This window comes from Armigeres subalbatus, chromosome 3 (assembly GCF_024139115.2).
Source record: "Armigeres subalbatus isolate Guangzhou_Male chromosome 3, GZ_Asu_2, whole genome shotgun sequence".
Lineage (NCBI taxonomy): Eukaryota > Metazoa > Arthropoda > Insecta > Diptera > Culicidae > Armigeres > Armigeres subalbatus.
In genome coordinates this window covers 385,803,004-385,820,138 of record NC_085141.1, presented here as the reverse complement: position 1 = coordinate 385,820,138, position 17,135 = coordinate 385,803,004, and the positions used below count along the sequence as shown (strand labels likewise).

The 17,135-nt window shown below is 38.8% G+C and overlaps 1 protein-coding gene across 1 annotated transcript in view; it reads right to left on the bottom strand.

Annotated features, from left to right (window-relative positions):
• Positions 1-16,870, bottom strand: part of LOC134222956 (uncharacterized) — a 36,127-nt gene extending 19,257 nt beyond the window's left edge. The window contains exon 1 of the mRNA XM_062702097.1: positions 16,862-16,870. Coding sequence (XP_062558081.1) covers positions 16,862-16,870 — 9 coding nt within the window. The remainder of the gene's footprint in view (positions 1-16,861) is intronic.
• Positions 16,871-17,135: the final 265 nt, after the last annotated feature.

The window sequence follows — 17,135 nt, the reverse complement described above, 5'->3', positions numbered from 1 at the left end:
TGCTTCTTGCTTGTTCTTTCTCTTGTGATGACTTCGATAAATAGAAAAAGGAAAACATTAAACGAAATACGTGTTTAATTCGAATATGTTCATAGTTCCTTGACGTTATTTTCATTGTTTCCGTGTGATTTATATTGTGAGGCTCCGAAATCATGGTGCACGAATCACGAAAGAATCAGATGTCAGTCATAAGCAATTTATGTTGGGTACAGTGAAGAAAACAATAAGATTGTTGAAATAATTGATAACTGGAATCAACTCTATTTGATTTTAAATACATCCACAGTTGATGGAAACTAGAGTTCTACAAGAAGAGTAACGTCATGTGCCACGTTTGACAGGTCTCCTGCTCGTTTGGAACGCGCATTTGTATGGAACTGACAGACGATTCTGTTCCAATTCTGACACTTGACGACACTGTTATTATAGTCACTGTAATGGAAACATATTTTAACTGAACCAGACTTTTTTAAACTTTATAATTTTCCCAACTTTGGAGATCATCACACCCTGAGTGATGAAAAAGAATTAAATTGGAGGGGCGATAGCCCGCTATGGCTTCAAGCTGTTGACAGTATAGATGTTAGTCGACTTCTTCTACATTTTTCTGGAAGCTAAGCAACCATAAGTCTCATTTTAATATCTAACGCTTGTTTGTAAATTTTCACGACCGTATTATTGATGTGAGGGTAAAAAAATCGGGTAAAAAAAACCTTCATCAATATACGCTGGTGGAGTGTAACTTCTGGGTGAGGCTACGGAATTTTTCAAACATAAAAGGAGCAAAAGATTTACACGTAAATTAAAAAACTTTCATAATTTATTCCAATCTGGAGATAAAATCCTGAACGATAACAGCAATCAGTTTCTCATCAAATCCTAATCGTAGTTGCAAACTTATTGCTTCATCAATTTCGAAACTTCCTCTCCTTTTACTTCCAATCTACAAGTATTTCAAAATTCATTATAAAGTTATGCAAATGCTGCTAATTCCCCCCATTACGCAAAGCTGTTACTTTGCCCCGCGCCGAGTGAAAGTGTTGAAAAATTGCCTATGCCAATCACGTCCCGGTTCGAGCATTTTGCTAAATTACTTGACTTACTTATCACCACTATACGTGTCGTTTCCGATACCTCCTCGAGCGGCTGCCTCTCTGCCTGGTTCGGGGCTGCTGGCTGGTATTCCCGGGAAGACACGGCCTACGTGCCCTGCTTGACATTGTCACCCTCATTCCACTCTCGCACCGAGCAGCAGCCGTTGTTAAAACATTTTTCATTCCGTGTGATGCGAAAAATGCTGTTGAATCAGGAGCGAGCGTGCCATTAAAGGATTGAATTATTAATGTGGTGCCGAAGCCGGCTGTCTAAATCTCATTTTTCTAGTGGCAGCTGAATTGGCTTCCCATGGTAAAGACGAAATTGTGCGTGAACGCTGGAATTGTTTAATGAATACAGAAACAAAAGCGTTAGAGTCAGCGTTGTTATTAAATAATTCTATAATGAAATCAAGAAAATTAAATAGCGTGGACTGATTATTTTAAATACTCCTTAAGAACATTTCGAAAATAGAAATATGTTATTGATGCACATAAACATAATGCAAAGTTCTTAGGTGTTTCTCATATATATTTTTATTCAACTTAGGACCTATATAATATAGGTTTTCCCTAAACGGGCACCACTTGTCAGGGAAACTCCATGCCATGCTTTAAAATAATAATAAAAAAGGAATGTTAAACGCCATATTGCCTTGACGGTGACGGAGTGCTGCAAGCCTCGCGGTTTACGTCGTAATGCCGAGTGACATACAACCAGCAGAGACATGCCAAATTCCATGGATCAACATTTTCGGATAATTCCGCGAATCTTTTCCAAACACTGGTGACAAATGTTAAATGATGCTACACTGTCACTGATGCTAATGAAGGCTGAATGATGTTTTCCGTTAGTTTGTATTCGGAACTTTGAACTGGAAACGAGGAGGATGTTTTGTGATTTAACCCTTTCATATTTACATATTTTTGTCCAAGCAATATTCATTTTGTTTATTTAGCTAACATCTAAACACAAAAAACTGACTCAACAATTTGATGCCACAATACACGATTTGAATATACTTTTTAATGCACACTGCACGAAAATGTGAATGAATCTGGAGTTGAGTACGGGAAATGGTAGATTTTTATCCATTAATACTCGACAGTAATGTTATACGGCTAGTGTTGGATGTTGTTTAATGTTCAACCCTTTCATACGTTTTCAAATCTTAATATCACGAGTGCTGAAAGGATTGATGGAATGAATGTTCACATTTTTATAATGAATGTCGATTTTCCAGTTTCATTCAATAATCATTTATTCAATCTTCCCATATAGCTGCAACAAATGTTCTCAATCAGCAGTAAACATCAACCGACTTTAGGATTCCATAAAACACAATCGATCATCTATTAGCAGCAATCAATTGTCGGCCATAATTCATATTTATATGCCAGCTCTCGCATTCTGATGGCAGTACGAAACAGACATGTTCATCGGTACAGCATCGGCCGCACGTTCCCGTATAGCTGTTATCGGAGTGCTTTCATCAATTTTTATACGAACGCACGACGTTGCTGGTACTGGTTTTGAGGATTTATTCATTTTTAGATTCCATAAATAATATTCATCTTCCATCCCTGGCCCGTTCATGAGAATTTATCGGGGGTCTTCCTAAACATCTGAATTCTAAGCCGAGGAGAGAAAACAGGGTCTGAATAGCCCAAACTTTGATGTTTTTCAGGCAGAATTGATGGAAACAAAAACGTATACTGTCGCTACTCGCAGAAAGCCAGAGATTCTTTATGCTGAATGAGCGCCTGCCGTTTTGTTCACCAGCAACCGAAGCTGAAGGCTATAAAGCATAATTCATAATCATTATTTATTACCACCAACAACGTATCTTTTATACCGCTTCCACTTTGTTCGCATCCCCAGGTTTAAGCCCGATCGCTACCACTAACTGCTGTCTGTTCGACAGTTAGAAGAGATGGTGTGATGCTTTTTTTTGTGCCCGACAGAAATAACAAAAGGAAATTATGATGTCGAATCTGAAACTTGCGTCCGAGGGATCGGATCTGTGCCGCCGCTCAGCTGCTGGCGCGATGGATGGCAAAAGCCGGATAGAAATATCAAATTGTGGATTAATCCGAAATCACATAAGAGGACTACACTGCAGTAACGGGCGGACGTACATAGCCTCTGCTCTCAGTTAGAAAAACAGCACTTCCGGATAAACAGCTATTCCAATCAGCAATCATAGTTTTGTTTAGAAAAAGATGTCTATTAAAATTAGAGCTACAGTATTGTCATTGGGTGGATAAAAGAACTATATTTAATCGAGGCACTGATTCATCCACCTAGCGGTGTTTGTGCCTTTCTAGTGCATTATAAGACTTGAGTGAGATTTTCTAAGCGTGTTTTTATATAGAAGTCGTATTTTGGCCATAATCGGTAACTACTTCTGCATTTTTATGGGAAATTCTTCTGTGAAATGTGAACTCCTTCACGATTCTCCTGTCAAGAATTATGGGGCATTCTTCTTCTTCGTTCCTATTGGCATTACATCCCCACACTGGGACAGAGCCGCCTAGCAGCTTAGTGTTCATTCAGCACTTCCACAGTTATTAACCTACTGTCTGTGCTAAAAAAAACTTACGTTGTCTGTGCTCTGGGGTCAAATTGACCCCAAATTGAAATTGCTATAACTTTTTTAATGTTTGGCCGATTTTGGATTTTTGGGGCTGTTTCGAAAGATAATTTAATCATCTAATAGGCGGAAAATTAGCTGATCTTTGGTTACGCATGTAGACCCAAAGGCCTTTATTTCAGGGTTTTCTTGGATGACCTAAAATAGATTCTGTGAACACATTCTATTATTTGCAGCATCGCTGGAGCAGGTTGAATACAAAGAAAACTTTTGATGAACTCTACCACAACATTCATGTTTGTCAAAAATGCCACAAGCCAAAATACATCAGATCTCACATTGAACAATAAACTAAAATATAACAGCTCACTAGCGCCGCATCTTGGAAGAAGTGCTCATTATATTGAGCACCACTTTGTAGTCCTGGACATCCTGAACAATGTTGCCGAATAAAACTTAGGTGTAGGTATGAGGGATCTCAAGCCAAAGCAATATTTCAAACATGCAAGAATATTGCAAGTACACTAGCGCTGCCTATTTATAAATTTCCCAATTATTTATTCCGTCCCATGACAGTCCATTCCTATCAGACGAACTTTGTTAAAGACGTCATCCTTAAAAATTTCAAATTTGTGCGATAAGAATATGAGGAAAATTCAATATATCGGAATTATTTGAGTAGTCTAAAATAATTATTTCAAATATACCACCACCTAGCGATCAAGCTCTAAACTAATCAATGTCTCATGTCAAAGCTCACGCCTTCCTGCATAACCTTTTTGAAACGGTGCAGTTCAAAATGGGTAGGATATTCAGATATATGTAAAATAAGCATGAAAAATCACTGTTTTTGTACTCTTTGTCACGAAAACCCCTCCCCGCGATGTACCCGCCCACCTATAGTCAATCTTTGGTAACAACCTGAAAGATGATTGAATTATCTTTTGAAACAGCCCAAATTCAAAATTCGCCAAACATTAAGAAAGTTATATCAATTTCAATTTGGGGTCAATTTGACCCCAGAGCACAAACAACGTAAGTTTTTTGAAAAAAGTACACTGTAGCGCATATTTTCAAGATTTTTCAAGCGAATTTTCACCTAGGAGACAGATCTCGTAGTAGTAGTATTATCAAACTACCAAAAATTAGGAGAATCGGATGAAAACTAAAAAAATGGCAGCCACTCAAAGTGGCCTGGGGTCATATTGACCCTAGAGCACAGACAAAAGGTTCAAATGCTCTCAGGTTTTCTATTATGGACAACTGCAACTCTGTAAGAAATTTAATGATTGACCGAATTAAAATTTTTGGTCTATTCAGTGACCTCCTTGAATCCCAACTTATTTCCAGGATTTGAAGGCGTTTCTAAATATTGTAAGGCAATGCAATACTTAATATAGTTATTGCAAACCCAACTTGTGAATATTTGTACTTTTAACTGTAGTACGTGTTACAGTTAACTCGATAATTATCCATAAATCAACGAATACTCGATAACGATAACGTTAATTCAACGCTCACTTTATCGTCAACAAAGCATCATCATACAACCGTTATCGTTATCGAAGTTGGCGTTAAATTAACGACGATAATTTATCGATTAACAATTCTGGGGTGACATTGTGCATCTCGATTCGAACGAAATTCTATCGAGTCGAACATGTTTGGCATTAGGGCTTTCGATTCGATCTAGAAAACGACTTATCGTTCGAGTATGCTCGAAGACTGGGAAAAGACGCGTCTTAGGTTGTTTACTTGACAAATGGTGATCAACCTACAAGATGCGAATACATAGTTAAGAGTAATCAGGGGTATACCACAAAAGTTCAACTCAATGGACGCAGTGGTTCTACGCCCCAACAAAAAAAAATGCTCGAAGAGGTACAAGATCAACACGAGATGTTTTGGCATTATGAATACTCGATAGTACACTGGAAAACGACTCAAGTCAACCGTCTAAGACGAATTAAGTACTGTCCATTTAATTCCACCGAAAATTACTGGTGGAATTAAATGGACAGTACTTAATTCGTCTTAGACGGTTTAATACATTCCACTAAACGAGCTTAATATATTTTTCTGACTCAAGTCAAATGAAAAACGCTCGTCACCTTTATAGCTTTCGAATGTTGTTCGAGAGTCATTTCTTGCTGAAAGTTTTTAATTATATTTGTTATTATTTCTCTACAGGAAGAAAATAAAAGTTTCATTATTGTATCTTGAAGGAAAGAATGTCATTAGTATACCTACTTCTATAGTTTCCAGACAATATGCAATCTCTAATTATCCCGAAATACGCGTAAAAACGACTTCAACTAAAATCGATTTTTTGCAGTTTTCACGTATTTCTTGACGATTTCGATAAACCGCGTGAAAAATCTATGGGGAAAATTTGCGTAAAAACGTGTATATTCCAAAATCTACGTAAAAATAATTGAGTTAAATAAAAAACGCGCAAGAGATAACCCAAGTGCATTTAACTTAAACGCATGGAAACATCAAAGTAATTTTTTATCGAATCCTTCTTTAGCTTTAAATTATTTAGCTTAAACTTGGATCTATGGTGTAAACTCGAATAAACATAAAACTTATAATTTGTGTTGTAACAATATCTCAATTTACAAAAAATATCGTATCGGCATAATATAAATTGCAACTACTCAATAAATAATATTGCTTTTTATAATCATTGAGCACAATTTGCTTGTTTATAAATTAACTACCAATTCATACCCTGAAGCATACCTTTCCAACAGGCAACCAGGCAACATGCTACACGCAGATCAAATTATCTCTCATTCTCTCTATTTACTCACATTCGCCATGCGCTGAACGTTGTCTCTCCAGCGGGCGGCATACTAAACACGGAGACAGCTATCTCTTATTCTCTCTTTTTACATTTCGTTTGACAGAACATACTCGATTGAGCTAGTACAGCACCATTCGAAATCTTGTACTGCGACTGAATAAAGTCGAACGAAATACATAATGCCGCATTTTTTTCGAATCGAATGCAAAAACGTACGAATCGAGTGATTCGATTCGAGATGCGCAATGCCACCCCTGGTTCGAACCATATGCAATAAAATGTTTCTGCCAGCACTACCGGACAACCTAAAGTTGTCGGAGGGCTAAACCCTTCTTCCTTCTTATCGGAATTTTTACTTTGTGAAATGATTCTGAATAACTCCCATTAGCTCCAAAGCCCTATAAGATCAATAATTTTAAAATAACACTTAAGTTAAATTATTGATCCACGTAGTTCGGCAGTGCTCCTTAGCCGTGCGGTAAGACGCGCGGCTACGAAGCAAGACCATGCTGAGGGTGACTGGGTTCGATTCCCGGTGCCGGTCTAGGCAATTTTCGTATTGGAAATTGTCTCGACTTCCCTGGGCATAAAAGTATCATCGTGCTGGCCTCATGATATACGAACGTAAAAATGGTAACCTGGCTAAAAACCTCGCAGTTAATAACTGTGGAAGTGCTTAATGAACACTAACTTGCGAGGAGGCTCTGTCCCAGTGTGGGGATGTAATGCCAATAAGAAGAAGAAGAAGTTCGGCAGTGCTGGCTAAATAAACGATTTTTTGCATATAGGGACACGGCAGGTATTTTCATCTGTTCGTCATAGTCTCGAAAACCAATAAAAAAGACGCTTTTTTGTAAAACTCATACGTACCAAATCGTTGCTTTCGTTGGTTTTAGCCCCTATGACGATGGACGGAAATACCTGCCGTGTCCCTACCTACTTTTTTTTGGTTATATTTTAACAGAATGTGCCACTTGGCTTACGATGATCTGAATTCTCTAGAAGTAAAAATGCGAGAATAAACGTTACCTTATACTAATTTCCATACAAACTTCGAACGCGATGCCGGAAGCGAGGAAGCAACCAATCGGGTCCAAATTCTGCACAGTTGTTTGGGTCCCAGAATGGTTTTGAAACATTGATTTGAAAAACTGACCATGACGCCCTCTCTTATAATCACATAATTGTTAAGTGAAATAAGGTTTTAACAGAGTTTAAATCAGAATACAATCAAAATCCTACAATTTCTATTTATAAAAATATTGATATAAAGCTGAACTGACATGAAATTGATCTGATTCAGAAGCTAACACTACACGATAAATTCCTTTAAAAGCAGATATTTGACTTTGAAAAAATTAAATCAGAATTGCGTACATAATGTAAAATCAATTCAAAAAAAGTTCCGCGGAATAAAAAATCAAATTTCGTTTCGTTTCGTAAAATTTCGAATTAAATTAACCTTGATTTCGTATCGTTTCGAAGTCTCGAAAGTAAATCTATATTTCGTTTCGTTTCGCTTTATTTTAAATTTCGTTTCGTTTCGTTTCGTTAGGAAAAAGTGTGTTATCGCATACCTTTAGTCTTAAGGGGATACGGGAGGCACAAACAATCATCAAATCGTCATCATTTTCATCATCGAATGCGTAACTTTTTTTTCTACAACAAATATGATTTTGAAATAGTATCAGCGGCGCGTGCTTACTCTCCATCTACATGCTGATACATTCACAGTTACATCAAACAACTAAAAACTGAAATACGCCGCTTCAAAGTTACGAGGTGATAATGCTAGAAAGAGACAAAAGATAGGAACAATAACACGGTGTGTAGTGCTTCCCCGAGTCACCTTAATGTACATAGGTATTTCAAAACGACAGATTTTTTTATGAGTCCAATAAAAATCAGGTGGGGATGTTCTTGTAGCTATTTCGACTACTTTTGATTCAGAAATCATTCCCACATCTAAATTTGAAGAATTTTAGCATGTTTGGGTGAAATCATACATAGCAGGTAAAACACACGTGTTTGCCTCAGTGTATTTTCCACCTTACCACGCGCATAAAAGCACTATAAAAGTTTTTTTTTTCCAATGTGCTTAACCAACTTTACCACAACTGCCTCCAGAGCTCACATCTACGGTGACTTTATCCAACGCAATAAGCATAAGCGTTATTCCAAAAATTTCGTTTCATTTGGTTCGCAACGAAATTTCGCGGAATTTGAGCATGGCGAAATCTGGGGCCTCATTGCGCATCTCCTTTCGACAGCTCTTTCGTATGGCAGTTTGCATAGTTTGCTCGTTTCGAGCCGGGGTTGCGCAATGCCACCCCTGATTTCTTGATATCGTTTCGTTCCCTGAAATTACAAAAATTTTGCTAGAAAAACGGAATTTCCCAAAATTACGAAACAAATTTAAACTTAAACCATACTGTCTCCTGTGTTGGTAAAAACTCAAATTCTCAAATCTCATCCACGATGCAAATCAAGCGCGATGCAAACCTCATCCGACTCATGGCCCCGAAAATCATCCAAGATTCGACTCATGATTTGCACAATTGCGTGATTTTTGCGTGTTCTTCATCGTTAAATTCATCAAAATATCTTTCTTTGCTTAAAATAATAGATAATAAATCCATACGTGAACATCAAATACGCTTCGATTGGGTTTTGACACTTTTTGGAGCGAAAACATTTTTCGGCGAATGACCGAAACGATGCGATTCTGCGTGAAAAACTCATGCGCGATGCTCTCCATGCAGAATCGCAAGCGAGCCAGCTCTTGCATGAGGCTTCGGTGAGTGAGATTTGGGCATGATTCTACCAATACTGACTGAATCGTAATGTCAGGTAATTGTGGTTTATATTTTGAAGAAAATTCTGGTCAATTGGTCAACTTGATATTGTATAAAATGTTGGCTTCTAAAAAAAACGATTCATTTTCCAAAATATTTTTTTCCAAATCTTCTTCTTCTTCTTATTGGCATTACATCCCCACACTGGGACAGAGCCGCCTCGCAGCTTAGTGTTCATTAAGCACTTCCACAGTTATTAACTGCGAGGTTTCTAAGCCAGGTTACCATTTTTGCATTCGTATATCATGAGGCTAACACGATGATACTTTTGTGCCCAGGGAAGTCGAGACAATTTCCAATCCGAAAATTGCCTAGACCGGCACCGGGAATCGAACCCAGCCACCCTCAGCATGGTCTTGCTTTGTAGCCGCGCGTCTTACCGCACGGCTAAGGAGGGTGAAATTTTTTCTCAAGGTTTATATTTTGGTTTTGTTACTGCTAGTTTTTTCCAAATACTAGCAGTAACAAAACCAAAATATAAACCTTGAGAAAAAATTTCACCTGACTATTACTGACGCATCAGCATCAGCCAATCAATGATTTGTCGCTGAAACGCGATGAACAGCGTCTTCCAACAACGAGCGCTTGTGTTGCTACGACAAAAAATTCCTGCTATCGCGATTATTATTTATTTAGGGGAGAACGGTCCAAAATGCACCCCTTAAGCTTTTTTGATGTTTTCGCCCATATAAACAAAAATACCCAACCATTTCAACGTATAGGTGCAAAATTTATAAACCCAGCTACATTTCACAATGATCTCCTATTCAAAACAATAAGGTTTTCATGACTTTCTAACGCATTTAAAAAATGTTTCAAAAATAGGCCTGGGGCAAAACGCCCGAATGGTGGTCTAATATGACTCAATTGCATGTCAAATGATGGTGAACGCATGGTTGTTTGTTATTTCTTAATGGATTGAACTACAATCTTATGGATGTGGTGGAAGAATAGCAAATCGTTAAATTTGAGTGAATATGAAGGGATTTAGATGAAATCTTCCAATGAAGCTCAATGATGGATATCTAATTATGAATTGTAATGGTAATATTCGTTCATAAATGTACTACAACAGATTATATGAGTGATTTTATGAGTGAGGCCATTTTGCCCCAGGGGTGCATTTTGGACCGTTCTCCCCTATTTGTTTTCTTGCCGCTCGCTTGCGGTGTCAATCGAATCTGTATCTTCATCACTTTTATCTACTCCCTTTCGCTTTGAGTAGTATAATTATCACCGAAAAAAGCCAATAAATTAATTTCGATAAAGTCACGTGGTGATCAAAACTTTTCTAACCTTTTTTTGAGTAAAACGGAGCTTCTGAAAAGAACCGATTATCAATCCACAATGCGTATTTCTAATAACTCACGCAACCAAACGTTAGTTCGAGCCTTGCGTGAAAAATTCACTTGACCGCAGCTGCTGCCTAACAGTCACTCGATGCTTTACCGGTAAGGGGCCGCACACTAATTACGTAAGCATTTTTTCTGGAATTTTCGAAGCACGTACGGGACTGGTTGGTTCATCTATTTTTAACAATCCTTGCCGAAATTCTATTTTTCAATAGTTTAGCGCCTTCAACCCATTGTTTTCATTGTTGGGCAAAATCTTAAAGAGTTCGTCGATCGATTGATACTAAAATCTTCAAAATCGGTTGAAATACGGTTGAGGTACCAATCTCGATAATCTAGCACCGAAAAACTATCATCTTCTTATTTTGGCTTTGCTGCATCGCAGCAAACGAAAAATAAAAAGATGACAGCTGCTCGTTGCGTCAGTATTGATAGTGGTGCCCATGAAAACGCGAGGTGGAACAAAATTGGATTCCATACCCATAATCCTGAACCCAAAAACATGAACTGACAAGTTCATGAAATCTTGATTATATTTCATGATTCCAGGAATAGTATTCATGGTACTGTGCAATCCCCACCAGTCGACAAAATGCATAACCGGCTATACTTCTAGCACTCCGTTCCCTAGAAGTAAGAACGGCTGTGAAATGCCACGCCGGACTCAAGTTCGAGTCCTGTGATAAAAAAAATTTCATCAAAATTAAACTTTTATATTCCTTTGAGGCAACTACGAAATCCTGCTTTACTCATAGCAAACTATTTACTTTACTTACTTATGGGTCCTGTACACCTTCGATGGTACAAAGGACCGACTTGAATGATCTCCATCCTGAGCTATGTCCAGCTATTGCTTTAACCTGTTGCCAGGTTAGATTTGGGTTGACTTCTTTTATTTCCTTATTGAGGCTTCGCCGCCATGTGCCTCTGCTGTGATGTTCCGCTAGGTTCCAGTCTAATGCTTGCTTACAGATTTCGTTTCCGCCCTACGTAGAGTGTGGCCGACCAGTGCTATCGGCCTCTGGTGACAACGACGATGGAGCTCGTTGTTTGAGATCCAGGCCCAAATTTAATACCGCAGGCATCTGTTGATGAACACCTGCAGCCATTGAGTGTTTTCTACTGATACATAACAAACTATCATGGAACAAATTATGCCAAATTTGGACCATTAGAGCCGATGTTCACATAGCGGTTTTTCAAGCAGCGTGCACGCTGCGTCCACTTAAGGTACGCAGTAGAGTTTCCATTTCCCGGCCATTTATGTTGTCCCGGGATTCGGGATGAAAATTCTTGTATATCCCGGGAATTTTCGATGTTTTTAAAAACATTATTTTTTTGTTTTGAAAAAGTTTTTTTCGAAGTTTAGGGGTAAAGTACATATTTTAGAAAGGCCAGATGATACAGAATTCAAATTAAAACTAAATTCAATTTCAGTTTAAATCGATCCTTGGTTTGACTTCAAAAAGCAAATAGTATTTGCGTTTGTATCGGAAAGTAGAGTTTCTGGAACAAATGTTCGCCGAATAGTGTCAGACACCTCACTGTAGACGGAAGATGCACAGTGGAATCGCACTGGGACCATAAGCTCACGAGTCACAAAGAAAACACAATAGTAGGGTTCCCTATACTTCATTGCAGGTTACTGACTGATACTTCTACCAGTAGTTACAGTTCCCACTATTCATCAACGGGTTATAGACCCAGGAAAAGTTCCAGATCTACAATTTAGTGTCGATAAACTTGTCCCAAAGACTTTATCAAAGACCACCGTACCAAACTACCGTCGTCGGGGGGACAATGGGTCTGGGGGTGAGAATGGGTCAGCGCCTTCACCGACAGTCTGGAGGTCGAATGACAAAATCGTTCAAAAAGGTCTCTTATAATTAAGTATTCTTGTCCTCAGATATATTAAACCTATTCTACAAGCATTCTATGTAGTTGAAACAGTGACCCTTTGTCACCCTCGACGACGCTAACTAATCTGTGACGTAATCGCAGTACGGGATCTATAAATCGGTTGTATAAGTCGTGTGGCTTCGTGAGATCATGAATTGGCTGCGTTAATCATGGGTAGCGTCGTACCGAATTTATCGGGGCGGGCCAGCAAAAGTCTAAGATGGGCTTCAATCCAAAACATTTAGAAGCTGGTCAGCAGAAGTCCTGAAGGAACTCGGAACTCGGACCAAAACATAAACATCGGGGACCAAGAGCTCAGAATGAATAGCGAGGAGGGCCGAGGAGATTAACGAGGCGTGCACACTATGTAAAGTAAATTAAATTACGCGTTAAATCGAATCGCAAAATAAAATAAAATAGAAATGCAAATATAAACTTTATTTGATGTATTAAAACTATTTTCACATCAATCAATGGGTTTAAAATTAAATCAATCAAAAGATTTAAAATTGAATCGTTTATTTTTGCGTCCTTTTTTTATGCTCCAAATATGTGCTTCAAAATGAATGTAAATTTACAAAATATTTCAGGCTGTGTAGGGAAATGCAGAACATGTATCGGATAGTGTGCGACTCCTCGTTGAAGACGGACGATAAGTAGGAATAATGCGCAAGTTAGAAGTATCTGCTCTTTTGTAATATCAAGGAATATTGGTAGCTAGCGATATATTGTAGATACTTGTTGTTTAAATATAAGAGAGCTGCAATTGATGGCAGAAGTATCAGTCAGTAGACCGCCATAGGGTAAAGAAAACTCTAGTCTTGTGTTTTCGCAAATACAAATTGTAAACATAAACCCTATAGTAAGCCTGAACTAAAAAAAAAGATTTTTTGTCAAGGTTATCCCGGGATTTTCGGGATTTCAAAAATCATATCCCGGGAATCGAGAAATTCCGAGTTTTCCTAAATCCCGGGATTTATCGTCCCGGGATGGAAACTCTAGTACTAGTATCAAATGAAGTAATGTACATGTATGCGTGTGCAGGACTACATTTGATGCTGAGTACCTTGACCTTGTAGCTTGTAAAAAAACGCTACGTGGGCTTCGTCCCTTCAAACGAATAATGGATATTTACAATCGACACTGCATACTATTGACTTTACAATGACTCGCCAGAATCTTAAAACATAATTTAAAGCGCTTGTTAACCGGAACTAGTAGTCGGGGATTTTTCAACAAAGGTGTTGTCATAAACAAATGAAAGCGGCCAAACACATTTTTTCGTTTTTGTGCAGGCGAAAAAAATGCGAACCACGATTGATAGTCACATTATTAGCTATCAAACCAATCGGGCAATGTGTCGACAACCACATGTAGTGAACTATCAGTGACGTGAAAGTGGCTCCCGCTTGCTAACAGTCAGAATACACTCCACAAATACTGTATTTTTATTCAATGTTGATCTGTCCACATCTAGAATCGTTAGCGAATTTATTAATTTACCTCTGACATATTAAATTATTTTTCTCTTCAGATGTTCCTATTTACGTCTTGTTGAAGAAGTAGATCACTTACTTGACCGCTTAAGGCGAGCAAATTAGTTTAAAGATCAAACGAAATAAAACCTTCATCCATCAAACCTACGTAGAAAATTCTGGCGATACTTATCAACTTAAATCGCACCAATCGGCAATGCGGCCCCAAGTATGTATGTTTCAGACCTTTATTTCCCATCAACATGCGCTTGTAAATCCATCACTTAAACGCTTATCGCAAGCAGAAAAAAAAAGAATTCTCTGCACAACAGCATCACTCAACGGGGCTGATGGAAAACGTACGAAAGCTTCAAACGCCACCGTAAAGCTTTTCCTGTGAAATCTAGATCCATCATCGTCAGCCGGATGAAGAAACATCGGCAGTTGGTTGGTAATGTACGCAAAGCCAAATCCGCTACGAAAAAGGAACAAACAAATCATTCCGCGTGTAGGCCGTGTCATTTCGAATTCCGGGAGAAATGGAAGTGCTTTTCGGCGCAGAAAGTGGAGCAGCTTACAGATATTATTATCTGCGTTTGTCTGCAACTTCCGAAAAATACTTACATCCATCCCTGCTTGCCCTCCCTCACCCCGGTTGGCCAACAGTGCCAGAGAGCAGAGCCAGACAGACAGACACAGGATTTTCGGTGCTTTCGAGTGCGCCTCGAGTGGTGTTTATTCTCGAGTTTGGAGCTCGAATGGCAACCTAGACTCGTCGATTGGGATGGGGCATGGCACGACGACGATGACGATGGTGGCCCGGCAAGCGTTTTGGCAAGAAATGCTTTTCCGGCAAAAACTTCTTATCGCGGAATATTGGGACTCGTTGGATGCTTGCTCATCATTGTTGAGTGTGCGTGTTGGGAAAGTGTGGTAAAACAGGTTATTTAAGATAAAGGTAATTGTGCCTACATCTATTTCGATCATCGTTTATCATCTCCTGGAGGTTATTTATAAATATCCGAAGGTTCTTCGTAGCTTGGTTGGGGATCGTTGGTTTAAGTACCTCCGAAGCTAAGGTGAATCTTTACAAAATGTTGTGCATGTGCAGATAGATGGATGTTTTTAATTTCATCAAAAAGAGGTAAGAGTATTGTTGAAACGTGTCTCCAGGCACTTAGTATTGCACTGTTCATAAAAACTTATTGATGTGATCACTGATCACATGTGATTTTTGTATGCAATTTCAAGCAAGTACAAGCTTTATTAAAAGATCTACAAAAATTAAAACCCATGTAATGCATTAAGATTGATCTCAAATTTAATTTTTAATTTTCACAGCCAATTTATGTTGGAACTTTTATCTATATTCATTATTTGGTCCAAAATCCCTAGGTCAAGGTTGTCACTGCTTTATCAAGCTATGTTTTATTTGAATATTATTCATGTGTTCAACTGAAATAGTTTCGAAACGTTGAGTTCTGTACTCATTTCTCCCCACGATCCCATCTTGCCAAAATCAGCAAACGTTTCTGGGAGAAAGATTGGAAATTCATTTCCGATTCGCAGTTTGCTTCCCAGAATAAGATACCTAGGAACATCTATAATAGGAACCGCTGAGCTACGCTTTCCCAAGTGGGGCTGGTCCAGAATCCTATCGAGTCATCGCCGTTGCGGTCGTAGCCGTCTTCATGGGTAATGATTTAGTGGCAGGCGTGCAGAAGTTTGCGTTAATTTTAGGGCTTCCGTTGGGAATCGTCATCTTTCACTACGAAGTAGCAGGCTTGATGGGGGTCGAGGTGAAGATGAGATAGGACGATGGAGACGATGGACTGAATTGCGGATGGAATTGGATGGGAATTGATAGCGTATGGCAACGCAAATGGGTTCATGCTTGGCAACATGAAGCGTGCAGAGTTAATACTTCCTCTCATGAGTTATAGCACATCAAGTTATGAATAGTGTTTCTACAGTGCTCAAGATTATGTTTATCTCATTATTGAAGTGCGATCAAATTATTGATTGTTGAAGAACAGTTTGTGATACGAAATAATTTTATCCAGAATGACACGTGTCGAAACAAAGTAGATGCGAATAAAGGTGACGATTGAGATAACGAATTAGGTCGAGATTTGAAATTCAGATAATAATAGAAATGTTCTTCCCGGAAGGAAGGCAAGGTTTCCGGATCGGAACAAAAAAAGCAAAGTATTTTTTTTTTGTGCTTCCGAAAATACACGGCAACGGCTTCAGATGCTCTTGAGTTTGTCTCCCAAAAGTATCCTAAAGTGTTTTCGGGAACAATCCCAAGCCCGTGTTCTTCGTACCTCGCCGTTCTTCACGATTCGCATCTCGAGATTCGCCTTCAAGGGGGCGGGGGAGTTAAGCTGTGCTTTATTTTTCACAGTTTCAGCTATTCCCATTAACATTGGAGCAGTCTAAACACCGCGCCTTCGAAAGTATTCTCCAGAAGCCGGAAATCCATTTACGATTCCGTGCGACCCGAAATCATTCAGTAACAGAACAATAATAAAAACACATTTAGATTCAAATTCCCGCTGACATTTTCCTTCTTTCCTAATTGACACTTCTCTCGCGAATCCGGCCTGCGCGTTTCCCCGAAAAACACGGTTCTGCAGTAGTGAGGACAGCAAACAATCCAATTGAAATGTGCTCCCCGTAACGGGAAAGAGCCACTTGAGGTTTTCAAATTCTGAGCTCGCATATTCACGGTGTATCACGTCGTGTTCGATTCGATACTTTCCTATAGTACCGCATCTTACCTTCGCCATGGTGCCGACCACATCCTCATGCCTAGTGTTTGAAAACGAAGGCATGATTTTGTATGACTGTTCCTAAGCAATAAAACCCGTCGAAAACTGAGTCGATTTATAACAAAAAAAAATCGATTTCTATGAAAGAATGTTTAGGAGAATGTCAAATCGTATAATCTCGAACTCTCTGCCATTCTGCCCTTTTATTAGCAATACAAATTGGGAAATACATGGCTTCAAGTAATTCCACCACTTTAATGTAGGTATCTCCAAAGACAAAATT